At 43.3% G+C, this 23,251-nt stretch overlaps 1 protein-coding gene across 1 annotated transcript in view; it reads right to left on the reverse strand.

Annotated features, from left to right (window-relative positions):
* The window catches only part of LOC120540540 (myocardial zonula adherens protein-like), a 129,264-nt gene extending 110,971 nt beyond the window's left edge, over positions 1 to 18,293 (reverse strand). The window contains exons 1-2 of the mRNA XM_039771377.1: positions 17,956 to 18,293; positions 5,682 to 5,771 (exon numbers count right to left, since the gene is read on the reverse strand). Of these exons, the coding sequence (XP_039627311.1) occupies positions 5,682 to 5,771; positions 17,956 to 18,018 (153 nt within the window). The 5' untranslated portion in view covers positions 18,019 to 18,293. The remainder of the gene's footprint in view (positions 1 to 5,681; positions 5,772 to 17,955) is intronic.
* Between the last annotated feature and the right edge of the window lie 4,958 nt (positions 18,294 to 23,251).

A 23,251-nucleotide genomic window follows, 5' to 3' on the forward strand; every position in this document is an offset into this window, starting at 1 on the left:
AACGGCTGCAAACGTGCCTGTTCTTTAGAAAAACGGCTGTATATTTATGTACTAGTAATTGGATGTCAGGGCCGAAAGGTTATTTAAAAGAATAAACCGACAAAAAAACTAAACTAAAACTAACACCTGCAGCAATGGCAGCCAGGGCCAGAGTCTCTCCGGGAAGCATCAACCATAAGGCGCAAATGAATCGTGAACAAGGTGAAAAATAAACTTAAATGAAATGAACAAAACACAGTTTACATGCAATAATAAAAGATGTGCATAAAAGCTAATTATTTTTACAACTCTGACAACAGTGACAGTTCAAGTAAAGCTCTGCCAAGGGCCTGCCCAACAAAACATTGCCCACATTTTTCTCCTTTTCTCCCATTGGAACCTGAACATCCACAACAGAAGATGAGCAGAGGAACGTGTGTCCAAGAGCAACAAGACATTTCACTCTTTGGGAAACAAACTCGTTTTGAGATCTTCACTGCATTGGCTTAACACTGACAGAAAAAGGAAGCTTGAAATGGTACAAGGGTGCAGGGGGCTGCTGGTATTCTGCACACACCGTTCAGACCTTGAGCACAACGCCTGAACAGGAGACACAGACCACCCTCTTCATCCACCACTGTAAGAGATCCCTCATCTCAATGAATAAGGCTTCTGACTGAGGATTCTGTTAGACTGCCTCTCTTTATCTCCCCCCCGAAGGGTTAAGCCGTAGCCCAAGGTGCCATAATCACATTCCAAGCTGTTCACCCGAGCTAATAGTGTGTTGTGCTGAACATTCACATGCAGCATGTTCTTTCTCCTCCAGTTTGCACACCTCATTAGTTTCGAGCCTCTTGTTAATCTGCTTCATTTCTGTGCAAGTAATGAGTGTTAACAGCTGGGCTGGCAACAACTTGAGGTCAATTAACTTCAAATTGACTGGTTATACCTCTGACATCATCAGCTCCGCAGACTGCATTCCCGGCATTGCTGACTGAGCTCCAGCTTTTGTCTCCTCCTGTGGAGTCGGCAGGTTTCACACATGGCTCTTTATCAGGCTGCTTGTTAGCGGCAAGCCTTTTTAGGGTCTGTGGCGGGCACATTTACTGTAACACCTCCTGCACTGAGAGCATAAGGAGTAACAGTAAATCAAAGGTCAAAGCTGGTCTTTAGTTTTTAATGGCCGCTGTGACTTACATAGGAGCACAGCCAGACCTGTTAAAAAGTGTGAGGTGCAGAGGGGCAAATTCACCCAGAAAAATCCTCCTGTGGCAAATCCTCAACCATAATTGGTGTATTTATATTCTACAAAGTAGAGTTCTCTTTTCTTCGTTGTACTTGGTTATAGAATGTATTTACTGGAACTAATCTTTTATTGGGGCGGCACAGTGGCGCAGTGGGTAGCGCTGCCGCCTCGCAGTTAGGAGACCCGCGTTCACCTCCCGGGTCCTCCCTGCATGGAGCTTGCATGTTCTCTCCGTGTCTGTGTGGGTTTCCTCTCAAAGACATGCAGGTTAGGTGCACTGGTAATTCAAAATTGGCCCTAGTGTGTGTGGATGTGTGTGTGCCCTATGGTGGGCAGGCGCTCTGCCCTGGGGTTTCTTTCCTGCCTTGCACCCTGTGTTGGCTGGGATTGGCTCCAGCGGACCCCCGTGACCCTGTAGATAGGATATAGCGGGATGGATAATTTTGTATTGTGTCATTTCTTAAATAAATATTATATGTATATACATATATATATATATATATATGTATATACATATATATATATATATATATATATATATATATATATATATATATATATATATATATATATATATATATATATATATATATATATATATATAGTTAACTTACATCCATCGGTCCATTTTTTAAACCCCTTATCCAAGACGGGGGCACAGGGAGTCAGCATTGGGGGCACCAATCCATCACACTGCACACTCAATCACACACACACACTGAGTCTATTTAGTGTTGGGGTTTAACCTGACACAAGTCTTTGGGATGCGGAACACAAATTGGAGTGCCAGGAGGAAAACCAACACAGCCATTGGGAGGAATGTAAACGCCTGTAGGCACAGTGAAGATGGATACAAACTCAGTGCGTTACTGTGGTCCATGTATGTAATAATCTTGGAGCTCCTATAAGTCAACAGTACAGCAGTGAAATAATACAACAAGCTGTACATCTATCTGTCTATCTATCTATCATATAGTACCTTTCATATCTATCTATCTATCTATCTATCCATCTATTATAGTGCATTTCACTATCTATCTGTCTATCTATCTATCTATCTATCTATCTATCTATCTATCTATCTATCTATCTATCTATCCATCTATCTATTATAGTGCATTTCACTATCTATCTATCTATCTATCTATCTATTATAGTGCATTTCACTATCTATCTATCTGTCTATCTATCTATCCATCTATCCACCTATTATAGTGCATTTCACTATCTATCTATTATAGTGCATTTCACTATCTATCTATCTATCTATCTATCTATCTATCTATCTATCTATTATAGTGCATTTCACTATCTATCTGTCTATCTATCTATCTATCTATCTATCTATCTATCTGTCTATCTATCTATCTATCTATCTATCTATCTATCATTATATTGTGCCTTTTACTCTATCTATCTATCTATCTACCACTATGTGATAAATAAAGACACTACGCTCAAACTTGAAGGACGTGTAGGTGTGTGTGGTAAGTTCGGCCCTGGAGATTAACGGGGAGAACGGCTGACTGCACATTCACATGCAGTTCAATCGATTGCCTCATTAGAGCAACCCTAGAAGTCCAAAGAGCAGCAAACAAAGGAGATCAGTTGAAAATGAAACTAAAGGCTGAATTGGGCAGGTGGGCCAGCGTGATGGCAAGGAGGCAGAGCGGCAAGTGGTCCAGCGAGAGGAGCGGCGTTTCAAGGGCAGGTCACTCACACTTAGCACTAAGGAGAAGCGACTGGGTACTGCGAGAGGTCCTGTAGACGCTGATGAGATAGGAGAGAGGAGGAGAGGTTAGGAGAACACACTGATACAGCGCATTGCCGCACCCACCACATGACAAACCAACTCAGGATCCCCAGATTAGGACCGGAGTGCAGCCATGCAAGGGGTGACACCTCAGCACCACACTAGTTCAGATGGTGGAGGCAGTAGAAATGAGGAGGTCTGGGTTTGAGCTCCCCAGCGGGTACGGCCCAAGGTGAATGGGGTGAGAGTCAGAGAGAGGCACTGTGGCTGTTGGGGAACTGCACTTGTCAAGTTTGACATCCCCTCTGACTAGAAGTCGCGTAATGAGAGGGCGAGTGAGTGGGGGTCCCGACTACTTCATGAACATTCAGCGCCTGACTTGGATTCTACAATGAAAAATTCTTTAATGCAAGCTAAGTATACAATTATTATTTGTGCTGTGATTTTTGTTTTTTTTTTTGTTGCTGCTATTTCATCACCGTTGTGGCTTTCATGCAAAATAACCGTCACTCCCAGCACTGAAACTGGTCCATTTGCTGCACACAGCGCCATATAGATGTTCACTGGGCACAGGATTCTTGACCACTGTACCATTATGTTGCCTAACAATCATTTATAGTTTGTGAAGAGAACTGCATATACTAAAAAGAAAGGTACTTGAAAATTTTAAAATATGTGTCAACGGGAGATGACATCACAGCAAGTATTTTCAGAAATACTATATATAGGTTCAAATAAATGTCTGTGCTTGTATATATAAGGATTCACACGTGCATATTTGTGTGAATAATGCAGCTGACGCCTCTCCATTGTTGTTTTCTGAAATCTTGCACTGCGTCTCTGCAACTCTATGGTTCCTATGCAGTGGAATGAATGCACGGCCACATCCACCCTGCCCCTCCTTCAACTGGAATGTGTCACAGCAGAATGGCTGGATGAATTGGCCTCTAAAATTTGTACATTTCTAGGAATTATGGCATAAGAGCCACTTTAGTATATAAAAGGAAGACAGAGCGGACGCTACTATATTAAATAGCGACTGGGAACCCGATTGAAATTCTGCGTTTGTGAAATTCATACTTTCTCTGCAAAGAATTTTGTTTTTTTAAGTCTTTGAAAAGATTTTGTTATCATGGCACTGATTCGTGCTTAACATAGACCTTTTCGGCCGATGTAATGAAGTGCTTCCCGTTTAAACAGGGCAGCGAGATGTGAACTCAGCTCTTCGGCGCACCTCATTTGATTTTTTTCTGGCAAAGAAATTTTCAAAACAAACCGTATTTTACGACTCTAATCCGAGTCGGAGTAATAATTATGTTGGCGTGGTCATTTTAGATCTGAGATCGGCTAAAATTTAAATAATGACCGTTGGCCGTCATTACTCAGTTTGCCAATAGATGTCAGAAGGACGGATGCCAAAACCGAACTGCCCAAAGATAGATTTCGACGTACCAAGCAAATGGCGATACGTTCTAAATTATTTACGGTTCCGGAGCTGTTGAAGGGTTTAAGTCAGTCGACGATGTTAGTCCTGGAAAGTACGCCCCACCAAACTAACGTTCCAAAAACCAACCGAACTTACGGTTATCTGCTCGAACCAACACTGACTTGCTATACTCGGCCGTCCAGCGGCGCCACTCAAGCATTCGAACATTATTAGCCAATCATGCAATACTGCGTCCGCGTTTGCCACGTGATGTTCTAACTACAGAGGCAGAGTCCCATTGCATGGTTCTAACTTGTATTGAGTTGAGGTATTGACGCGAACACCATACATATGGGGTATTGACGATGTGAACACCAAACATACGGGGTATTGACGATGTGAACACCATACATACGGGGTATTGACGATGTGAACACCATACATACGGGGTATTGACGTGAACACCATACATACGGGGTATTGACGTGAACACCATACATACGGGGTATTGACGACATGAACACCATACATACGAGGTATTGACGATGTGAACACCATACATACGGATAGTATCAAATTATATATAAGGATGCGAAGCTATCCTAAGAGACAGATGTGATAGGCACTATATAAAATGCATGTTGAAGCCGACTAGAAAGTGTGAATGGCTTTAGAACATTAGAAAAAACAAACACACAAAGATCACCAGTGCTGTCCACCTAATTCCTCCCTAAAGGTCTACTGTCCACCACACTACTTGGTCACTTATTCCACCAAATATGTGTCACAAGAGGGAGAAACCACAGAAAATTCCAGCTTGTAAAGAGAGACCAAATCGTTAATCTTTATAACTTGAAGAATTATTTAACTAAATAAGGAAAAGAACAAATAATGCTCAAAAGTACAAAAAAGGCAAACACGTCCCACTATGCAATCTAGAAAATAAAAGCAAACAAATCAGAAAACCAGCAAATCCACATCACTGGCACTCCCTTTAGAAGAAGGGTTAGGGTTAGGGTGAGGGGCCAACCTCAGAGTGCTGGGGATATAAGAACACTTAAAGAAATAATACATAGTTATAAAAAAAAATGAACAAACCTGACCAAAATGTCATAAAAATAATCATTCAAAAATGACAATAAAACAGAAAATGCACCTAAACCCCGGCGATAACATTACATCACAGTTATGATCCGCAACAAGTGCTGTACTGGAGGAGCGGCGGCCCTAACACTTGTTTTCTCCTTATAACAAAGGCCATTGTTTGGTGTACTTACGCTCCCCTTGCTTCCTTTTTCTTGGACTTCATTGTTCTCTTCCGGCAACTCCTGAGTGTGCAGAGTAAGCCGCAGTCTGCGGATGTTCCCCTGGCACAAATCAAAAATGAGCCTGAGTTATAATTGTAGAAATAAGATGAAGATACCATACAGTCCATGTGATTTGTTCATTTCAGCCTTGTTACCTCATCCTCTGAGCAAAATTAATATCATACATAGTAGAATACAGTAAATTGACAGAGCAAGATGTAGAGGACAGGAAGATATGGAAGAAGATGATCCGCTGTGGCAACCCCTAATGGGAGAGGCAGAAAGAAGAAGATAGTAGCATACAGTAAATCATATTACTACTGGGGTTAGGAAATAACTGCAGTGTGGATGCTTAGTTATGAAATATGATATTAACCACACTGGTCACTAAAATGAACTGACTGACCCAAATGTTTTATTGTAATTGGTATTTGTTGAACTGGACCTGGGTGGCACGGTGGCGCAGTGGTAGCGTTGTTGCCTCGCAGTTAGGACACCTGGGTTTGCTTCCCGGGCCCTCTCTGTGTGGAGGTTGCAAGTTCTCCCCGTGTCTGCGTGGGTTTCCTCCCACAGTCCAAAGACATGCAGGTTAGGTGGATTGGCAATTCTAAATTGGCCCTAGTGTGTGCTTGGTGTGTGGGTGTGTTTGTGTGTGTCCTGTGGTGGGTTGGCACCCTGCCCAGGATTGGTTCCTGCCTTGTGCCCTGTGTTGGCTGGGATTGGCTCCAGCAGACCCCCGTGACCCTGTGTTTGGATTCAGCGGGTTGGAAAATGGATGGATGGATGAACTGGACTCAATGGTAAAGGTAATCTACTAGACGGAGTCTCTGACCGCTCTTCACTCCTGTTATGTGGCGTTTTCAGTGCAATTTAAGTCAATGATGCTGAACCTTTTTTGCTTTTTTTACTTTAAATTTAAAGTTCAACATGGCCACACAGATAGACTGTTTAATGGTTTCAGTCCATGACAATTGCTTCACCTCCATATCCCTCACAAACAGTTTGGTTGGCACAAAGCCCCATATATCAGTCATGGTTTTCATTTATGTATTCATTTTTTGAGCCCACTTAATTTCCAGACTGAATTGTAGACACCAGTCCTCTGGACACACTCACGCATATGTTCACTTTCACTCCTTATCAATTGCAATTCATAGTTGGGTAGACGGGGTCTATTCCAGCAGCAAATCATCTCAGGATCGGTCACTAGTCCATCACAGACACAGACTAATCCGGTCACACTGGGCAAATTTAGAGTCCAAGGTTAACTAAACTGCACATTTTTTGGGATGTGATGAGATACCAGAAAAAAAAAAAACCATACAGACATGGGGAAGAACAGGCAAATTGCACACAGCTGTTGCTGGAAGGTGACTTGAACCCAAGACTCTGGGGCAGTTAGGCAGCGGGCCTATCCATTGTCACTACTGCTGCTGTGATCGACTCAGACCAGCGTCAGCTCCCCTGGAAGGCCTAATCAGTGGGTGAGCTTTATTTCATACAGGGTCTTTCTATCCATCCATTCATCCATTATCCAACCCGCTACATCCTAACTACAGGTTCACGGGGATCTGCTGGAGCCAATCCCAGGCAACACAGGGCGCAATGCAGGAAACAAACCCCGGGCAGGGCGCCAGCCCACCGCAAGGGTCTTACTTTGTTCTGTTAATTTACAGTCAAGATTAAACCTGCAGTCTTATGTTGTAGTTATTAATTAGCCACACTGACCACCGCATACAAAAATCAGCATCCTGAACTGATGTAAAAAACAAAAACTCAAGCGACGACTACAACTAAACCAATGTTAGTGAGTGGCTGGTGTGCTTACTACTCGAGCTGTTTAGCCGTGGCCTCTAAATATTTGAATGGAGTGTTGCAGGAGTGTCGGATGACAGAGCTTACTGAGAATGGCACTTTACTGTACAGATCCAACAATGGCCGACTAAATGCATCACCATAAGGCAAGGTCTGTAGCGATCTTCTGTATTTGACTTTCCACAAGTATGTCCAAAGATGATTCTGTTTTTGACCTCCTCTACTCTTTAAGTAAGGGGGATTGCTTGGTGGTCCGACTCATAGACATATATAGATACGACGCCACATTCATTGCGTTAACCCAGTCGACACGATACATCAGCGCGTCCGCCCCATTGCCAGTGGCAAAAGTGCCATTTAAACTAATACAGGTAGATGTGGAAACTGTGTTTAGTGATGAAAAAACAATAACGTTTAAAATAGCATCGTTTACATACAACAGATTTTGGCGAATCGTTTACATGCTATTATTTCTATCTATTTATACACTAAAAATAGCAATTATTTAATTCCTGCCATATAAGTAACATTTCTCGGGCTGCCTTCTTCCATCTCCGAAACATTTCTAGACTCTTCTTACGCAACACAGTACTAAAGTATTGGTTGATGCCCGAGTCACCTCACGTATAGATTACTGTACTGCTATTCTGTCAGGCATCCCACAAAAACGTATCCATCACTTACAACTTCGTCAGAATTCTGCTGCCAGGATCATAACCTGCTGTTCTAAATCCACTGAACATATCACACCTGTTCTCTCTCAGCTTCACTGGCTCCCTGTTCATTACTGAACACAATACTAAATACCGCTCTGAACATTTAAAGCTCTCCACAACCTCACTGATCTCCTCCAGACTGACACTCCTCTCACTCACTCTGATCCTCATCTCCAGCTCGACTTTCTGTACCACACGTCAGACTCAGTGCTATGGGAGCTCGAGCGTCTCTCATTGTGCTCCTCAACTCGGGAATTCTCTTCCCTCTCATATACGTCAGCTCGATTCAATAACACATTTTAAAACTGCCCTCAAAAGTTATCTTTTCAAACTGGCATACCAATTTGTGAATTTTTCACTGTTACTGCCAGTTATCTTTGTTTATTTGCTAATTATTGCTTTTTGATTTATCATTCGCTTGTTTTAATTTTACTAATGTTGTTTAATCTTATTGTAAGGTGATCTTGAGTGCTAAAATTATAAAATGGGATTTTCTAAATGCCAAATGTAACCAAAACAATTGTTCAGCCTTACCTATGAAATGTAATCCCCTGGGATCTGGTTTGGAGCGTACAGCGGTTTGTACAATCCCAAGCAGCACATTATTCATTACTTCACTCCACAGCAGTGCCACTCGCAATATGGCGGTGACGTTGACGTACGATGATGCTGGTCATGCGGCGTCTAGTAATTCTATGTCTATGGTCCGACTGGCTAACACTCACACTGCTGCACCCTAAAGGTGCCAAGGAGTACTGCACCATATGCTTGACACTAGATAATCAGGCTGCTCTGTTCTATACGCCTTTAACACTGATTAACATTTTTTTTAATGTGAAGGAAGTCAATTTATAGGAATTTAACTGATTAAAAAAGAAGAACCTTTGATGAACTGATGACTCACACTTGTAACAAAATGCAAATTACCGTTTATAGTTGCGGATAAGTCGGGGCTTGATTTCACCGTATAATTTCCGGTATTTTATAATGTCGGTCGTATAAGTCGGATGCGGAAAACTCACGCTATTATAGGATTATGATATGCTAACACCCACCTGAGTATGGAAGCATGTTAGGGCCACTATTCTGTCCCCGAACGCCGTATTAGTGAGGCTTCTCTCCCAAGACCAAATCTGTACGGAATGTGTGTCACCTAACTGGTTGTAGTGAACGTGGACAGATAGTTTACTCACCAAGAAGTCAAGGCTGAGAGTCCGTATACTTTAATGTAGATTTCTTGCCATAAGTAACACAAGTATTAGGACGTAAAACCATTGATAACTTGAAGGTAAAAGGACGATAATTTCCTTAACCTAAATACAATATGGTGGGAACTGAAGTAAAAACAAAAGCAGCGCCAATAGCAAAGGGAGCTAGGGACATACCAAATGTACTAATTAAATGGGGGTGGAGGTAGGAACATACCAAACAGTTTAATAACAATATTAACACGGGCTGCTGTAGCACCACAGCCACAGAAAAGAAAAAAAAGTTTATGTCGAGATTAAAGTCGACATGTTGACTTTATTCTCGTAGTTTATTTTGTCATTAAAGTAGAATGTCGTAAACGTCATTTTAAAATCAAAGTTTCATTCACTAGATTTTTTCAAACCTCGTCATAACTAATGTAGCACATTAAATGCTTTGTGCTGAGCCATGTTACTCGGTACGTGCTTCTTAAACTGACTTCCTCTCTTCCACTCCTCGACTTTATTCTCGACATATACTTTTTTTGCTTCACTGTGTCTGTATTTTTTTTCTTCTCCGTGGCCCTAATACGCTCCCGTACCTGAGAGAGTAACCACGGAGCACACAGCCTTTTTATTTCTGTGTATTGCGCCTACGTGACCACACGATAATACCTGAACTATTCTGAAGCGACGTTTGCACTGTTTTATGTTTTTTGTATCTCATACACCTTTATCGTAAGAGCATCCCTTATCTGCGATGGAGCGTTCGATCGGAACAAACTATGAAGCTGGTTTTAAATTAAAAGTCGTTGAAGTGGCGAAAAAAATTGGAAACTGTGCTGCTGCAACAAAATTCGATGTGTCTGAGAAACTGATGCGAGATTAGAGGAGGCAAGAAGATGTAAAAAAAAATAATAATAAGCGTATTTTTGAAGGGGAGTATAAGTCAGAATCTGATTTTATGGTCGATTTTTCGGGTTTCAAGACCCGACTTATACACGAGTATATACGGTACTTTTTAAAGACGTAACATGGGGCCAACAAGGAGAGAAACTCGACAATGTAAATGTTTGATTGATCGCTTACTCACTTATGCCTTGTAATATGAATTGGGTTTCAACGTGTTTTGCGATGGTGCTGGCGGTTTAAAGTGCTGTTTGATTTACAGATTTATCTCAAAGGCAGTATGGTGCTGCTTCTACCTCAAGGAACAGGAATCCTGGGTTTGAATCTCACGCCCAGCTGTTGTCTGTCTGGTGTATGCACGGCTTTGTCTTTAGAGCCTTCAGTTTAATCCAACATGAAGCTTACATTAAGTGGAGATTCTAAATTGTCCCTGTGTGGCTGTCAGTGTCCTTGTGGCATATCCATGGATGGTTTGTGCCATGCTTCTGAAACTGCTGGAATTGGCTCTGCTCCCTGTTGACCTGAATTGAATTAAATAGGCTTGAGAATATGATGTTATATAATAATACGTGCTTATCTATATTGCATGAACAGTTAGTGTGTTGATACGAAAGGCACTATATTGTTGACTGAATAATTCATCTCTTTCTCTTCTTTAGTACAGTCTTTAGTTAAATAACAAATACGAAGTTATTTGATCTGACTGGCGCCTTTATAACAAACCTCAGCAGGCACGACTTTATGTGAAGACTGCTTAATTACTTTCTCACTTCTTTGAATGACTGACCCTTCACTCTGTTTTTATTGTATTGTATTCTTCATAACGTCCTTTGTGCCAGTAAAAGGTATGAAAGGCATCATATAGCACAGAATGAATGGCCGGTATTTGTCTCCCTCTCTGTATAATGAGTTTCTTTGTGCAATTTATAAAAAGCACCAGAACAACAACAACAGCATTTATTTATATAGTCCGTTTTCAAAAAGTTATGTAGCTCAAAGTGTTTTACAAGACAACAAAATGATAGTTATATGAAATTTTAAAAAAAATTAGTCGATAATATTAAAACAAAGGAAAAATCTGCAGGGGTTCCAAGGCCAAAAAGACCACCAGCCCCCACTGGGCATTCTACATAACATAAATGGTCGTAAATCAGTCCTCTTTGTTTTCAGGCCTCACATGATAGGATTTGAGGATGTTGGTCTTGTGGATGCTGGGACACCCACCTTCAATCCACCAAAACAGGGGGCTGCATGATGCTTTGATCAGGTGGCGGTGGCACAGAACACCACTAAACCCCTCATCTAACAGCACAGTTCATTCCTGCCTTGTGTCGATGCTGCTGAGAAGGCTCTACCTTCCCTCAGCTATACAAATGGATGAAGCAGGCCCCAAAAAACACTGCGCGGTGTCACACACGTGCGCATGGGAGGCAGCTAAAGGGCTTGAGTAAGGGCAGTTCCAAGTCATGGCAGGATGTGGCAGAGTGTGCTGACTCTTTTTCTCTCTTTCCTGCAGACCATTCACGGGAGATCCCACCTGGTCCTCTTGACGTCACTTCCGGGTCCGAGCCTATGGAAGAAGACCTTGCCGGCTCTGGCCCCTGTGATGTCACGACCAGGCTCGAGCCAATGGCAGAAGACACTTAGGAGCCCGACCCCTTTGACCTCACTTCCTGTCTTCCCCTTTAAAAGCCTCCACCTTTTCCCTATTCCCTCAGTTCTGTTTTGAACTCACTGGTTTTGTGCACATCAGAGCTATCATTTATTCGGGTGGCTGCCCCAGACCTTTGAGTTTGTGACAGCGGCTACCTCCCAGATCAGCTTCCTGGGTTTGCACTCCTCCCTGGTCTTTATTTGTGAAGAACTGGCACATTCTATCCAAGTCTGAGTGGGGTTTTCCTCTGGGTGCTCCAAAGATGTGCAGGGCAAGTGTGTTAGCTTCTCATGCTGCTTATTGAGGAAGTTTCCTGTAAAACTGGCAAGGCAACAGTTACGCCTTTGTTGTTCTTTACTGGTGCAGCAGGTCTGCCATGGCACAGTTCTGCCAGGAGGAGCTGATCCTAGGATGCCACATCAGTTAAACAGACTTTACATTTAGGGGTGAAGTAAATGCTGGGGCGCCAGGGAGACATACAGCTTTTCAAATGACCCCTGACCTGAGGCGTGTGTGCCTCCCATAGGCCGATTCAAAGATGAGAAGGTGCTTTATAAAGTGCTAGTTCAGTGGACGGCCACCAAGTTTCACACGGATAATCCAAAGCGGTTTGTTTTATCTTTGTCTGCTTGTGTGGCTCCTTTTGCTCATCCCTCCCCTGACCAAAAAATCAAACATTTTATTTTTCTTGTGTTTTTTTTTTTACTAGTCCGTATTTATGTGTATTTTATGTTTTGAGTTATTATTCTTCAGATTTTTGTGCTGTCGGCTTTGTTTATAATTGGTTAATTATTTATCGATGATCCTTGTTCTTTGTGGGTGGAGCCCTAGGAGGTGGGGCCACCCTAATATCACTACTCCTGAGCCCGACTATTTATACCAGAGCAGAGACAGCTCAAGAGCAGGAGATCATTCAGTTTGTGAAGAACTTTAAAAGTATTGCTTTTTTCTTTGGACTTTCTGGTTTTCCCAGATTAATTTTGCTTCTGTTCTTGGTTTTCTCTTTCAGATTGTGGTTTTGTACGTGTTTGTGGTATGATTGTCTTTTAGGCAACGCCTTGTGTCTATTTTTGCTATTTTGAGAACTTTTGGCTTCTTCTTCTGTTTGTTCTAACAATTCCTTTATTTACTGCTCTCTTGTGCATAGGCCAGGGGTTTACGGTCATCATCCTCCTTTTTTGTGGGGATTTTGATGGATTTCTAGTTATTTTGTCAGCCCCCCCATGCTAGAATGGAAGCCTGCAGCTAGCAGTTGTAAGATAAGCCTGGATCTGAGGTGATGCTCACCTCACAAATTGATCCTGAAAGCTCCAGAGGCGTACAGTGCACTCACAGCCTGGTCACCCATCATTTGTACATTTTCTCCCTGCATTCGTGTATTTTTTTTATAATCTGGGTCCCCTGCTTTTTGCCCACAGACTAACGTTCGATTGACCCAGTTGTGACTGGTAGCAGAGTGAATGTGTGTGTCCATGCGCCCTTCAACGAACTGGCACCTCATCCATACTTGGTGTCTGCCACTTGTCTGATGCACACTGGAGAACTTCCATCTGTCCACAGCCCTATACTGAAATAGGCAGGTTCAGGAGATGAGTGAATAAATGATCACCTGCTCTCCATGCATGCGAGGTTCTCCTGCCACTGGAGGTTTTCTTCCTCCCTTCCTTCAGCTCCAAAACTACAGACACTGCTTATGACACTCTTGCCAGCCTCCAGGCTCACAGCTGAGCGATGTGTTTAGTTGTCCCCAAGCTGTGTCACCGGTGCGTGTGGCAGAGGCAGCTTAACTCAGCCAGTGTTGTCACACATCATGTTCCCATCATGGAATTCACAACACAGACTTTTCAGACCTGTCACAAAGTAAATAAAAGGGCCTGGCACGGCGCTGGCAGTCTGCCACTGTCACTCCACTCGGATGTGTGACACACAAAGAATAGGTGAGAATTTTTTAAATTTGAATCCACACTGGCCATCTTGACAGATGTGCACATGCAGTGACCCCCTTTGGCCTACTTACTCCATGTGGCCAGCTCTTCAGTGACCATCCAGGTGGCACAGGGGTAACGGTGTATGGTAGGCTTGCTTTTTTCATAAAACACCCTGAGGTGGCGCTGGCTGTAAATGATTTATCGATTGATTGAAGTAGTTTTTGCATTCTGTACATGGCACAGACTTTGGGATTTGCATAGGACTGGAGCCTGGTAGACGCCTCTTCGTGTGCCTGACATGGTGCCTGAGGCATCAGACTTTAAGTTTCAATGATACAGGTTCAGTGCCCACCTTGAGTAAGTCCAATAGACAAAACATATGGAAACAAATAGGGCCGTTATGGACAATACTGCACATTCTCTTTCTGATTTACTAGCGTTGACGACTTTCAGCCAACAAGTTATTTAGCCATGATGGCTCGGCTTCTTCATAGCTATTGGAATATGCCTTGTAAGTGCCTGAGAGGAAGGACAGGCGCCCCAGTCGGGATGGAGAATCATCATTTGCCCGGGCTGGATGCCTTAATGGAAGGACCGCTGGAATGGAGATACCAATCCAGCTGGAATGCCGTATAATCTTCACAATAGCTAGGATTGCTCTTTTATGGATGGATTTATGTAACGTGGATTCCAGGACCAGTTCACCCCCCCCCCAAACGGAAGGTGGCAATCTTCCTCAAGGCTGATCACAATGAGGACAACTGCAAGGGTGCATGGGAATTGGAGTCTGGAGGTGCGACCCTGTCAGGATCCTTGGTCTACTGCCAGAAGGGACGGGGGGACAATGCTGGTTTCCGTGTGACCCAGAAGTGCTCCCAACTGATAATTTGGGGACACCAGAAACAACCCAAGGTTTTGTTTGAAAAAAAAAGCCAGCTGCCTCATATTGTGGAGTCAGAGTCAGGAGGCAGCAGGTGACACTCAACTGGAGGCAGGAGGAGGAAGACATTTATTTAACTTGGAAGTGTTTTAGCTGGCATTTGTGTTCACACGTGGGGGTGAAAAATAAAAATTAAAAAAAAAAAACCCAGAATTGTGGCGCCCCCTTGTGGTCACAGTCTTTATAAGGCAATAGAGTGTAACTGCAGACTGCAGTACCTATGAGGTCACTCGAGTAACGCCCCACCATCACGAAACGCCCTCAACGTCAGTCACGAAACTCTGGTTAAGGTTAGGGTGGTGGGAGGGTTATCTGACTAAAAGGGCATTTCGTGACTGACGTGGTGGGCATCACCTGACGCTTCAGACCCATCTCTTCTAAGGTGTCACTGTGACTGCGCTCTTACCGTTAACCAAATCAGTAGCTTTTTCTTTTTGTTTTTTGTAAATCTTATGTGTGTTTGAGGGGGTTGCAGTTCTTTGTTATAATATTTCTTAATCTTTTGTAAAAAGCTACGCTTCCCGTTGAGACGAATAAAACACTCTTAAAGAATCCTGACTCTTAAATAGCACTTTGTGGTTCTTTACTGGGATGTGTGGCCCCTCTTAGAGCCTTTGTTTGACAAAGCACCATTTCATTCTGGGAAGGGGTCTCTGCACATGAAGTTGGTTCTTTGTGCTTTGAAAAACTTCCTAATCTTCTTCTGTCGGCTGCTCCTGTTAGGGGTCGCCACAGCGGATCATCATCTTCCATATCTTCCTGTCCTTGTCATCTTGCTCTGTCCCACCCATCCCCTGCATGTCCTCTCTCACCACATCCATAAACCTTCACTTAAGCCTTCCTCTTTTCCTCTTGCATGGCAGCTCTACCCTTGGCACCCTTCTCCCAATATACCCAGCATCTCTCCTCTGCGCATGTCCAAACCAACACAATCTCGCCTCTCTGACTTTGACTCCCAACCGTCCCACTTGAGCTGACCCTCTAATGTCCTCATTTCTAATCCTGTCCATCCTCGTCACACCCAGTGCAAATCTTAGCATCTTTAACTCTGCCACCTCCAGCTCTGTCACCTGTGCCACCGTCTCCAGTCCATATAACAAAGCATGTAGGGAAAAAAAAACAAAAACAAAAAAACAAATCTTGATTGTACGGCAGACTACCTAGTCGGACAGGAACAGGCTAAGAACCCCGGGACTGTCGCCTGTGTTATTGCATGCTGGACGAGTTCTTTTAACATGATGACCCACACACATCTGCTGCCATCTGTTCGGCACTATTTTCTGTCTGGCGCCCGTCACTGATCTAAGTACATAAAGGCTCATTCTGGGACATGTGGACGGGTCTTTTTGGTTCCCCTATGGCATCGCTCCATAGAACCACACTGGCGCTCTTATTTTTAAGAGTGTATACATAAAGTATGCGTCAATCATCTCGGGCGGCCTTAGGGTGTGCGGGGCTTCGGGCTGACCAACCCCAACGCGGGGCCGGCTACGTCAAATGCTGTTACCGGTATGTGTGGACTGTATAAAGTTGTGCGCAAATGTAATCAAAAATAATGTTAACATACACCGGATCTTCTCATAGCAGTATTCAGCAAAAATTTTTGCAAGATAACACACGGACTTTATTATCAGAATTGTACGATCTAATCTATTAAAAAAGTGCAATTCATAATTCATGACAATACCACGACAGTGCGAAATGCGATGCGGTGTCGTGCAGAAATTAGCAGGGCCTCTTCTAGAAAACGTAGCCAAACTGCGAGTCCACTCCGAGTCTCGATATGCAGGATGTCACAGTCATAACTCACGTTGATGTCATGTCAGCCGGTTATCACGCTTTTGGGCATTGATATTCAGACATGTTTATGGCCTACAAATAAAATGTTAATTTTAGTGTTTCGAGAGGAAGTGTGAAATTAACGTAGAGGCATCGTCATTAAAAATCTCTTACCTGTTTGCAGGTTCAGAGACGAAAATCCACTTTTCTTGCCTTCCGATTGGAAAAGTCGTTGATGACATCTTCGTGGTCTAATCTGGACCTGCAGTCTCTTTTTCTATTGATAGGAGAAGCCTACCCAGCGACTAAGGGGCTATACCTGTTTTAGGAAGGGATTTTACTGGCGACCCTTTTCGGGCGATGAAGGTGGACTATGGAATGTTTTCAATGACGAATTTGACCTTGAATGGGATTTTAAAAGGGGTCCTATTAGAAGGATCTCAAAAACATATACTGGAGAATATAACTTGACAAATATCACCGGACACGTGGACCTCAAAAGCGGCCCCACTTGCCACCCCCAAACGCCGCTCTTGCCAGTCATCAAACTCTTTGACGATGTGGAGAAATGCACCTGCTGCTGATGCCCATGATGGGGCGGACAGATGGGACGCAGTAATCGCCCACCTGCTTTGCCTGATGGTTCGGGTCGCACTAGAGGGGTCGCCGGTCCACTAAGCTAAGGCGACGGTCTTTGGGATGCTGGAGGGAGACCTTTGTGAGAAGTCCGCCCCACTACCCGCTGCGCCACTCTGCCGCCCTGTAAATACGCAATTCGTTTTTTTATCCCCCTTTATTATTTACTTTATTATTTATCATTGAAACTTCTGCAAACTTTTCAACATTGGATTTTGCAAATGCACAGTTAGCAAGGAGATCCCACCCCATTTTTATGTACTTATTAAGCTTCTTCGGGACGACAGTTCTTGTAAAGCACGCTGTCATAATTTTTTAATGGAATCCTAATAAACGCCCAATGTTAAAGAGCGCATGGGAAACACAAACAGTTGCAGTTTTGCAAATGTATTTATGGGGACAGCATTGCAAAGAGACACGTGAACGGAACGAAAACGCCCTTTGGATTCAATAAAATGAGTTACACCCTTCATCGAGAGTACACCGCACTGTGAAAAAGTTGGTGAGGATAATTCCAGTGTTTTTACCAAACTTGCAAAATCGAAATAATAAAATGAAAACATATATATATGCCGGTGTGATAATAAATAAATACAGACAGATAGAAGCAGAACCCCGCTTGTGGGCACTTTGCGCGGTGTCCCCCTTTTTTCATTTTAAAATCAATAAAGCAAACTTACATTTTTGTTGGAATCCTGGACGTCGGCGGTGGTCACCGTTGAAGCCGAGCCGTGCTTTAACATGATCCCATGCAGGGCAGCCCAGCCGCACGCGAACACCAACCGTGCCCAGTCCTGCTGTCACTCGCCCTGCCTGTGAATGAAGAAAAAGTTCCACCCCGACAGAAAGCGTGCAGTGCTGATCAGCAGTGTTCACATTCCAGCTCCGCCTGATAAGCAGAAACGCAGACGAAGGGAACAAAAAAAAAAAGACCCACAAGCTGAAATAATCCAAAGAAAACAAAGCAGCTGAGCGGCGAGCGCACACGGCCGGAGTAGCTCACGATGTCAGACTGCGCTGGTAGCAGACTCGGGCGGGCGGACGGAGACACGAGAACACCTGGGCGCATCCCCGCTCGCCTGTTGCTCGGCAACGCAAAGACACCTCTGGGCCTAGCGTCTCACCTGACCTGTCAGGCTGCATTTCCTATCGCTATGTAGTGACGGTCCTGTCAGTGTCAGCTCACCAATACCATCAGTGCACGAAACGCGACACACGATCAGCGTGTGAGCGGCCACATACCGAAGTGTTCAACAACATTAGTCGATAAACGGGAAAATACGACTATAAATCCACAAGTATTTCCCGAAAATAATTTGACACAGAGCACAACCTGTTAACCGAGTGGGTTACATAAGCGAGTACACATTATTATGGATGGGGAACCATCTCAGTGTATGTGGCTTGGTGTGTGGGGAAACAGTAATGACCTAAAGTGTTAGCGTGCTAGGAAACTGTGCATCTCATTTTTAATGCTGTGGTATAAATATTATTATAATGATTTTTTATGCAACTACTAGCCTACCAGGTGCCTACTCCTTTTTTCTAGTAAAGAAGTGAGAGTGGGAAACAAAAAACAGCCTGATCACCAGTGCAGGATCGAGGCCCACTGGTGGGTCACGAGCTGCTATCGTTTATATTGGTAGTGAGGGTCGCACATTGGGTCACTCCGACGATCGCACTCGCCCTATAGTGAAGGTACTTACTGTGTATGCGAAGAAGTGGATCACAAAAACAAAAAATCGGGAGTCGTCTTACCTCGACTTTCTCCTATACTGTACTCAGATATGGGGATGGATATTTGAGGAGTAAACCGCAAGACAATGAGTATATTTTTATATTATGTTCCTTAGAGAACCACTAACAGTAAATCAAATCAAATTAATAATATAGTGAACAATTGTAATAAAAGTAAAGTTGAATAAATCGGACTCCGCAGCTGCATGAATAAAAGGTAACTTATCACTTCCGGTTAGCGAAAATAGCGCAAAGGTTGATAGAAATCTCTGTTTTGTACCTAATACTTGTATGTAAAATTTGGTTGACCTGAGACTAGTGAAAGCGTACTCAAGTTTACACACACACACACATCATTCTAAAAATGGTATTTTCGGACTCAGGGAGGTCTAAAACGTCGAGATTCATCAAAATCTCACAACTGAATCTTTGGACAATTACAATACTTTCCCTATACTTCGTATACGAGAAAGTAAAAAGGACGAGAAACACTCAACTAGTGGGCAGGGAGGGAAGTGTGAAAGGAATTAAGTTGACTCAATGGAATCAGTGCTTATAATAATAAAATGTCAACTCTTCCAACGTTGATTCACAGGGAATTAACTTTGTCTTTTTTAGAAAATGACCAACAGAAAAAGCCTCTTTAATGTCAAACACAAAAGTGCAAAGTGATGTAAATTAAAAATTGTGGCCAAGTGACAGAATCAATGGGCAAAGACAAAAGAATGATCGGGACATCAACAGGGTCGTTTTGTGTAATTCTACAGTCTAAATTAAAATATGTGCCTTTATGGTTTCAAAACGCATTCAACAAAAGGAAAATACTGTAATAGGTTCTTCGTTGTCTTTTCAGGGAACTCCATCCAGGAGTCTCTTCTATACAAAAAGGCACTTCCTTCAGGGCAGTCAGGCTTCTTATGAAGCGAGATAAGAAGGGGCGGAGCTTAATGCCGTAAATGCCCTCATTGGGCGGTTTCTTGGCGCTGCAGGGAGAGAAGGAGAAATATGTGTTAGCGACAGCGCCCCCTCTTGTCCCGGTGGGTTATTACATACTGTACCTCGAGTTAGCCCCTGACAAGATCCTTCCATGCATGTGTGTGACAAAATATAAATCACAAAATAATTGGTTAGATTAGATTAGATAAACTTTATTAATCCCAAGGGGAAATTTAGATGCAAATAGCAGCAGTAACATAAAAAAACAAGGAAGACAGATAACACAGTCAATCAATAAATCATGTTTATTGTGCAGAAATTGAAAAATGAACTTAAAATTGCAAAATGAACCTAGAGTATGAGCATCTGATTTGGTCATCAGGAGGAGGCATTGAATTGCCTGATAGCAGCAGACAGAAAAACATTCATCCCCTTCAAGTGAAGACGCACGTTTGGCAGCCGTAACAGCCTTGCGTCTGTGTGCACAGGCCGGTCTCTCTCCTTCCTTCTGTCTGCTGTGCCCATCTGAACTCTGCCGTTTTTTCCCCTTCTTCTTTGCAAACCTGCTCAAGCTCTTTTCAAGCCCCGCCACAAATTCTCAGCTGGACTGAGATCTGTGCTCACATTTGTCGAGGGTCTCAGAGTAGGACAGCAGGCCTAAGCGGATCGAAGTTTATCAGTAATGGCATTTTATCAGTTTTCATAATTTAGGACATTGCTTCTGACTTCACCAGAGTTTAGGAGAACTTGTGAGCTGAAGAGAGAAGATGGCGTTCAGACAGAGATTGGCATGCACAGTCCAGGAAAGGCACAATGTTTGGAAATGCTGGACAACAATGAACTGATATGAAGACATCGACTTGACAGAGGTGGAATCATATGTGTAAGATGAGAATATTCTTTGATTGATCCATCTACACAGAGAAGCCAACCAAAATGAAGATGCTGGTAACATTACGTTTTTTTGGCCATGGAGAACATGCACCTTTGCAATAGCGATGATTTTGGTATGTCCCAACCAACCATCTCTCGAATTTAGCACCAAGCTTTGAATGTCCTTAGAACACGTGAGATGATTTCCAGATTTATACATTTTCCACGCCACTCCATATGCGGTAATGTTAAAGCAAGCTGCATTCATATAATTGGGCACACACGTAAAGATAATTGCCCCAAGTGTGGATGGGCACACATATGTGAATAGCAACACACAGGTGGTCCAAACTGTATTGTAGTAGCCAGCATATTGGCTTCCTGACCCGACTCGGCAGGAAAAAACAGACAACTGGTTTCTAGAGGAAAGCGGAAGATTGAAGGAAAAGGCAAAACAAACGAAAATAAAAATAAATTGAATCGAGCAAAACCCAAATAACAGGCAATAAGTCGATAAGGAAAGTTATCACGCAAGAAGTCAGAACCGTAAATAAGGTTTAATCCGCAGAGCAAAAGGAGGATCTTTTATCTGCTGATTAGCGGAAGGTCACGACCCCAGGGGACCACGCCCCCTAGAAACGCAGGAGGTGACCCTGACAACAGTACACAAAATGGCATCCTAAGTGATAAGGCTACAAAACCTCGCAACAATTCCAACTGTACCCTCAATTTTCCTGTGGGATTAATAAAGTTGATCAAATCTAATCTAATATCGCGCTGACGATAGGTGGGGCTGGATGAGTGGCTGACAGCGAAATGTCACACTGAGCTCTGCAATCCACAGGACCGGAAAGGTTCAAGAAGGGATCGGATAAATCGAACTTCGCCGCAGTTTAGGGGGTTGTGTGACGTCATCGCCGGGGAAGCCTTCAAAAGGGCGACCTCAATTGGACGCAGCGAATAAAGGCGTTCGTAGATAATTTAGTTCAAACGGCTAAGCTCATAAATTTTCTGTAATAATAATAATAATAATATTCGCTGCACCCAATTAAGGTCGCCCTTTTGAAGCTCGCCTTTATTTACGTGCACTTATTTAAGGAGACCCATTACCGGGGTGGCCTGAAACCTCCTGGTTTGTCCAAGTTTGTCAGTTTAATGTCATTATTTTCACCCCTGGTTACTCACTCGTTTCTGTCCTTTGGACTCCGTCTTTCGCCTTACGTTTTGGCTCGGTTTACAGTACATGCATATCCTGGTTGTCGACACTCTTGTGATTGGCTAGGTTTTTGGGTTTACATACCCCATTCGAATAGTTTTCGCTATAACAATTAAATCTCAGAGACAAACATTCGAAAAAGTCGGTTTATTTAGTTGAGAGAAAGACACGAAATTCACTCACGGGCAGTTATACGTTACGTTGTCACGATGCAACTCCAAACACGGACTCAAAATTCAATGTGATATTGATGAGAAGTTAATTCAAAAATAGTTCTTACAGTAAAAGTGTAAGTCTAAAAAGTATTTGCGTGTTAACTTCAAAGCCAAACGTATAGCGCAATGAATATCTCTAACGCAACATGAAACATAATTTTCTTCCAATTTATTACATTTTACTATTTTTTACTACAGTTAATTACTCGCTTTAATCTAAAACAGTTAGTTCTATTATGCATATGGGCGGCACGGTGGCGCAGTGGGTAGTAGACCTGGGTTTGCTTCCCGGGTCCTCCCCGTGTCTGCCTTGGTTTCCTCCCACAGTCCAAAGACATGCAGGTTAGGTGCATTGGTGATCCTAAATTGTCCCTAGTGTGTGTGCTTGGTGTGTGTGTGCCCTGCGGTGCGCTGGCACCCTGCCCAGGGTTTGTTTCCTGCCTTGCGCCCTGTGTTGGCTGGGATTGGCTCCAGCAGGCCCCCGTGACCCTGTAGTTAGGATATATATGGACTATGTATATGTAACAATTCCCATGAAAATAACAGTCTGCTTCCCCATACGCGAGCGGCAGAGCCATGAAGTGGCTAGTGTGTAGCGCCCACCCGGGGTTGGCGAGCGAAGCGAACAGCAGGCAGAGCCCCCTAGTTGTTCTAAAAAAAATATCTGCAGAGAAAAAAAAAAAGTCATAGTGCACAATTTGTGACACGGATCAGCGGAGAGTTGCAGTGATGGGTGTCCTTCTGGAAGTTTCTTCCACTTCCACATGCAGGTCTTGTGATTTATGTACCACAGCAGAATGGGAAAAGAAAAAGGAAAAAAGGTCAGAGATGGCGGCTGAAGTTGCCGTACCCAGAAAGCAGGCACACAGCACCGGCTCTGTCAGGCAGCGCAGTACTGGCTGTCAGAAAAAGGGATGAGCTTCCCGTACTTTGGAAATGTGGAATGGTTCTGGAAAGTCATCATGCGGTCAGCTGATGTAACAAAAACGTTGTGTCGAT

The sequence above is a fragment of the Polypterus senegalus genome, chromosome 12 (assembly GCF_016835505.1).
Source record: "Polypterus senegalus isolate Bchr_013 chromosome 12, ASM1683550v1, whole genome shotgun sequence".
Classification (NCBI taxonomy): Eukaryota; Metazoa; Chordata; class Cladistia; order Polypteriformes; family Polypteridae; genus Polypterus; species Polypterus senegalus.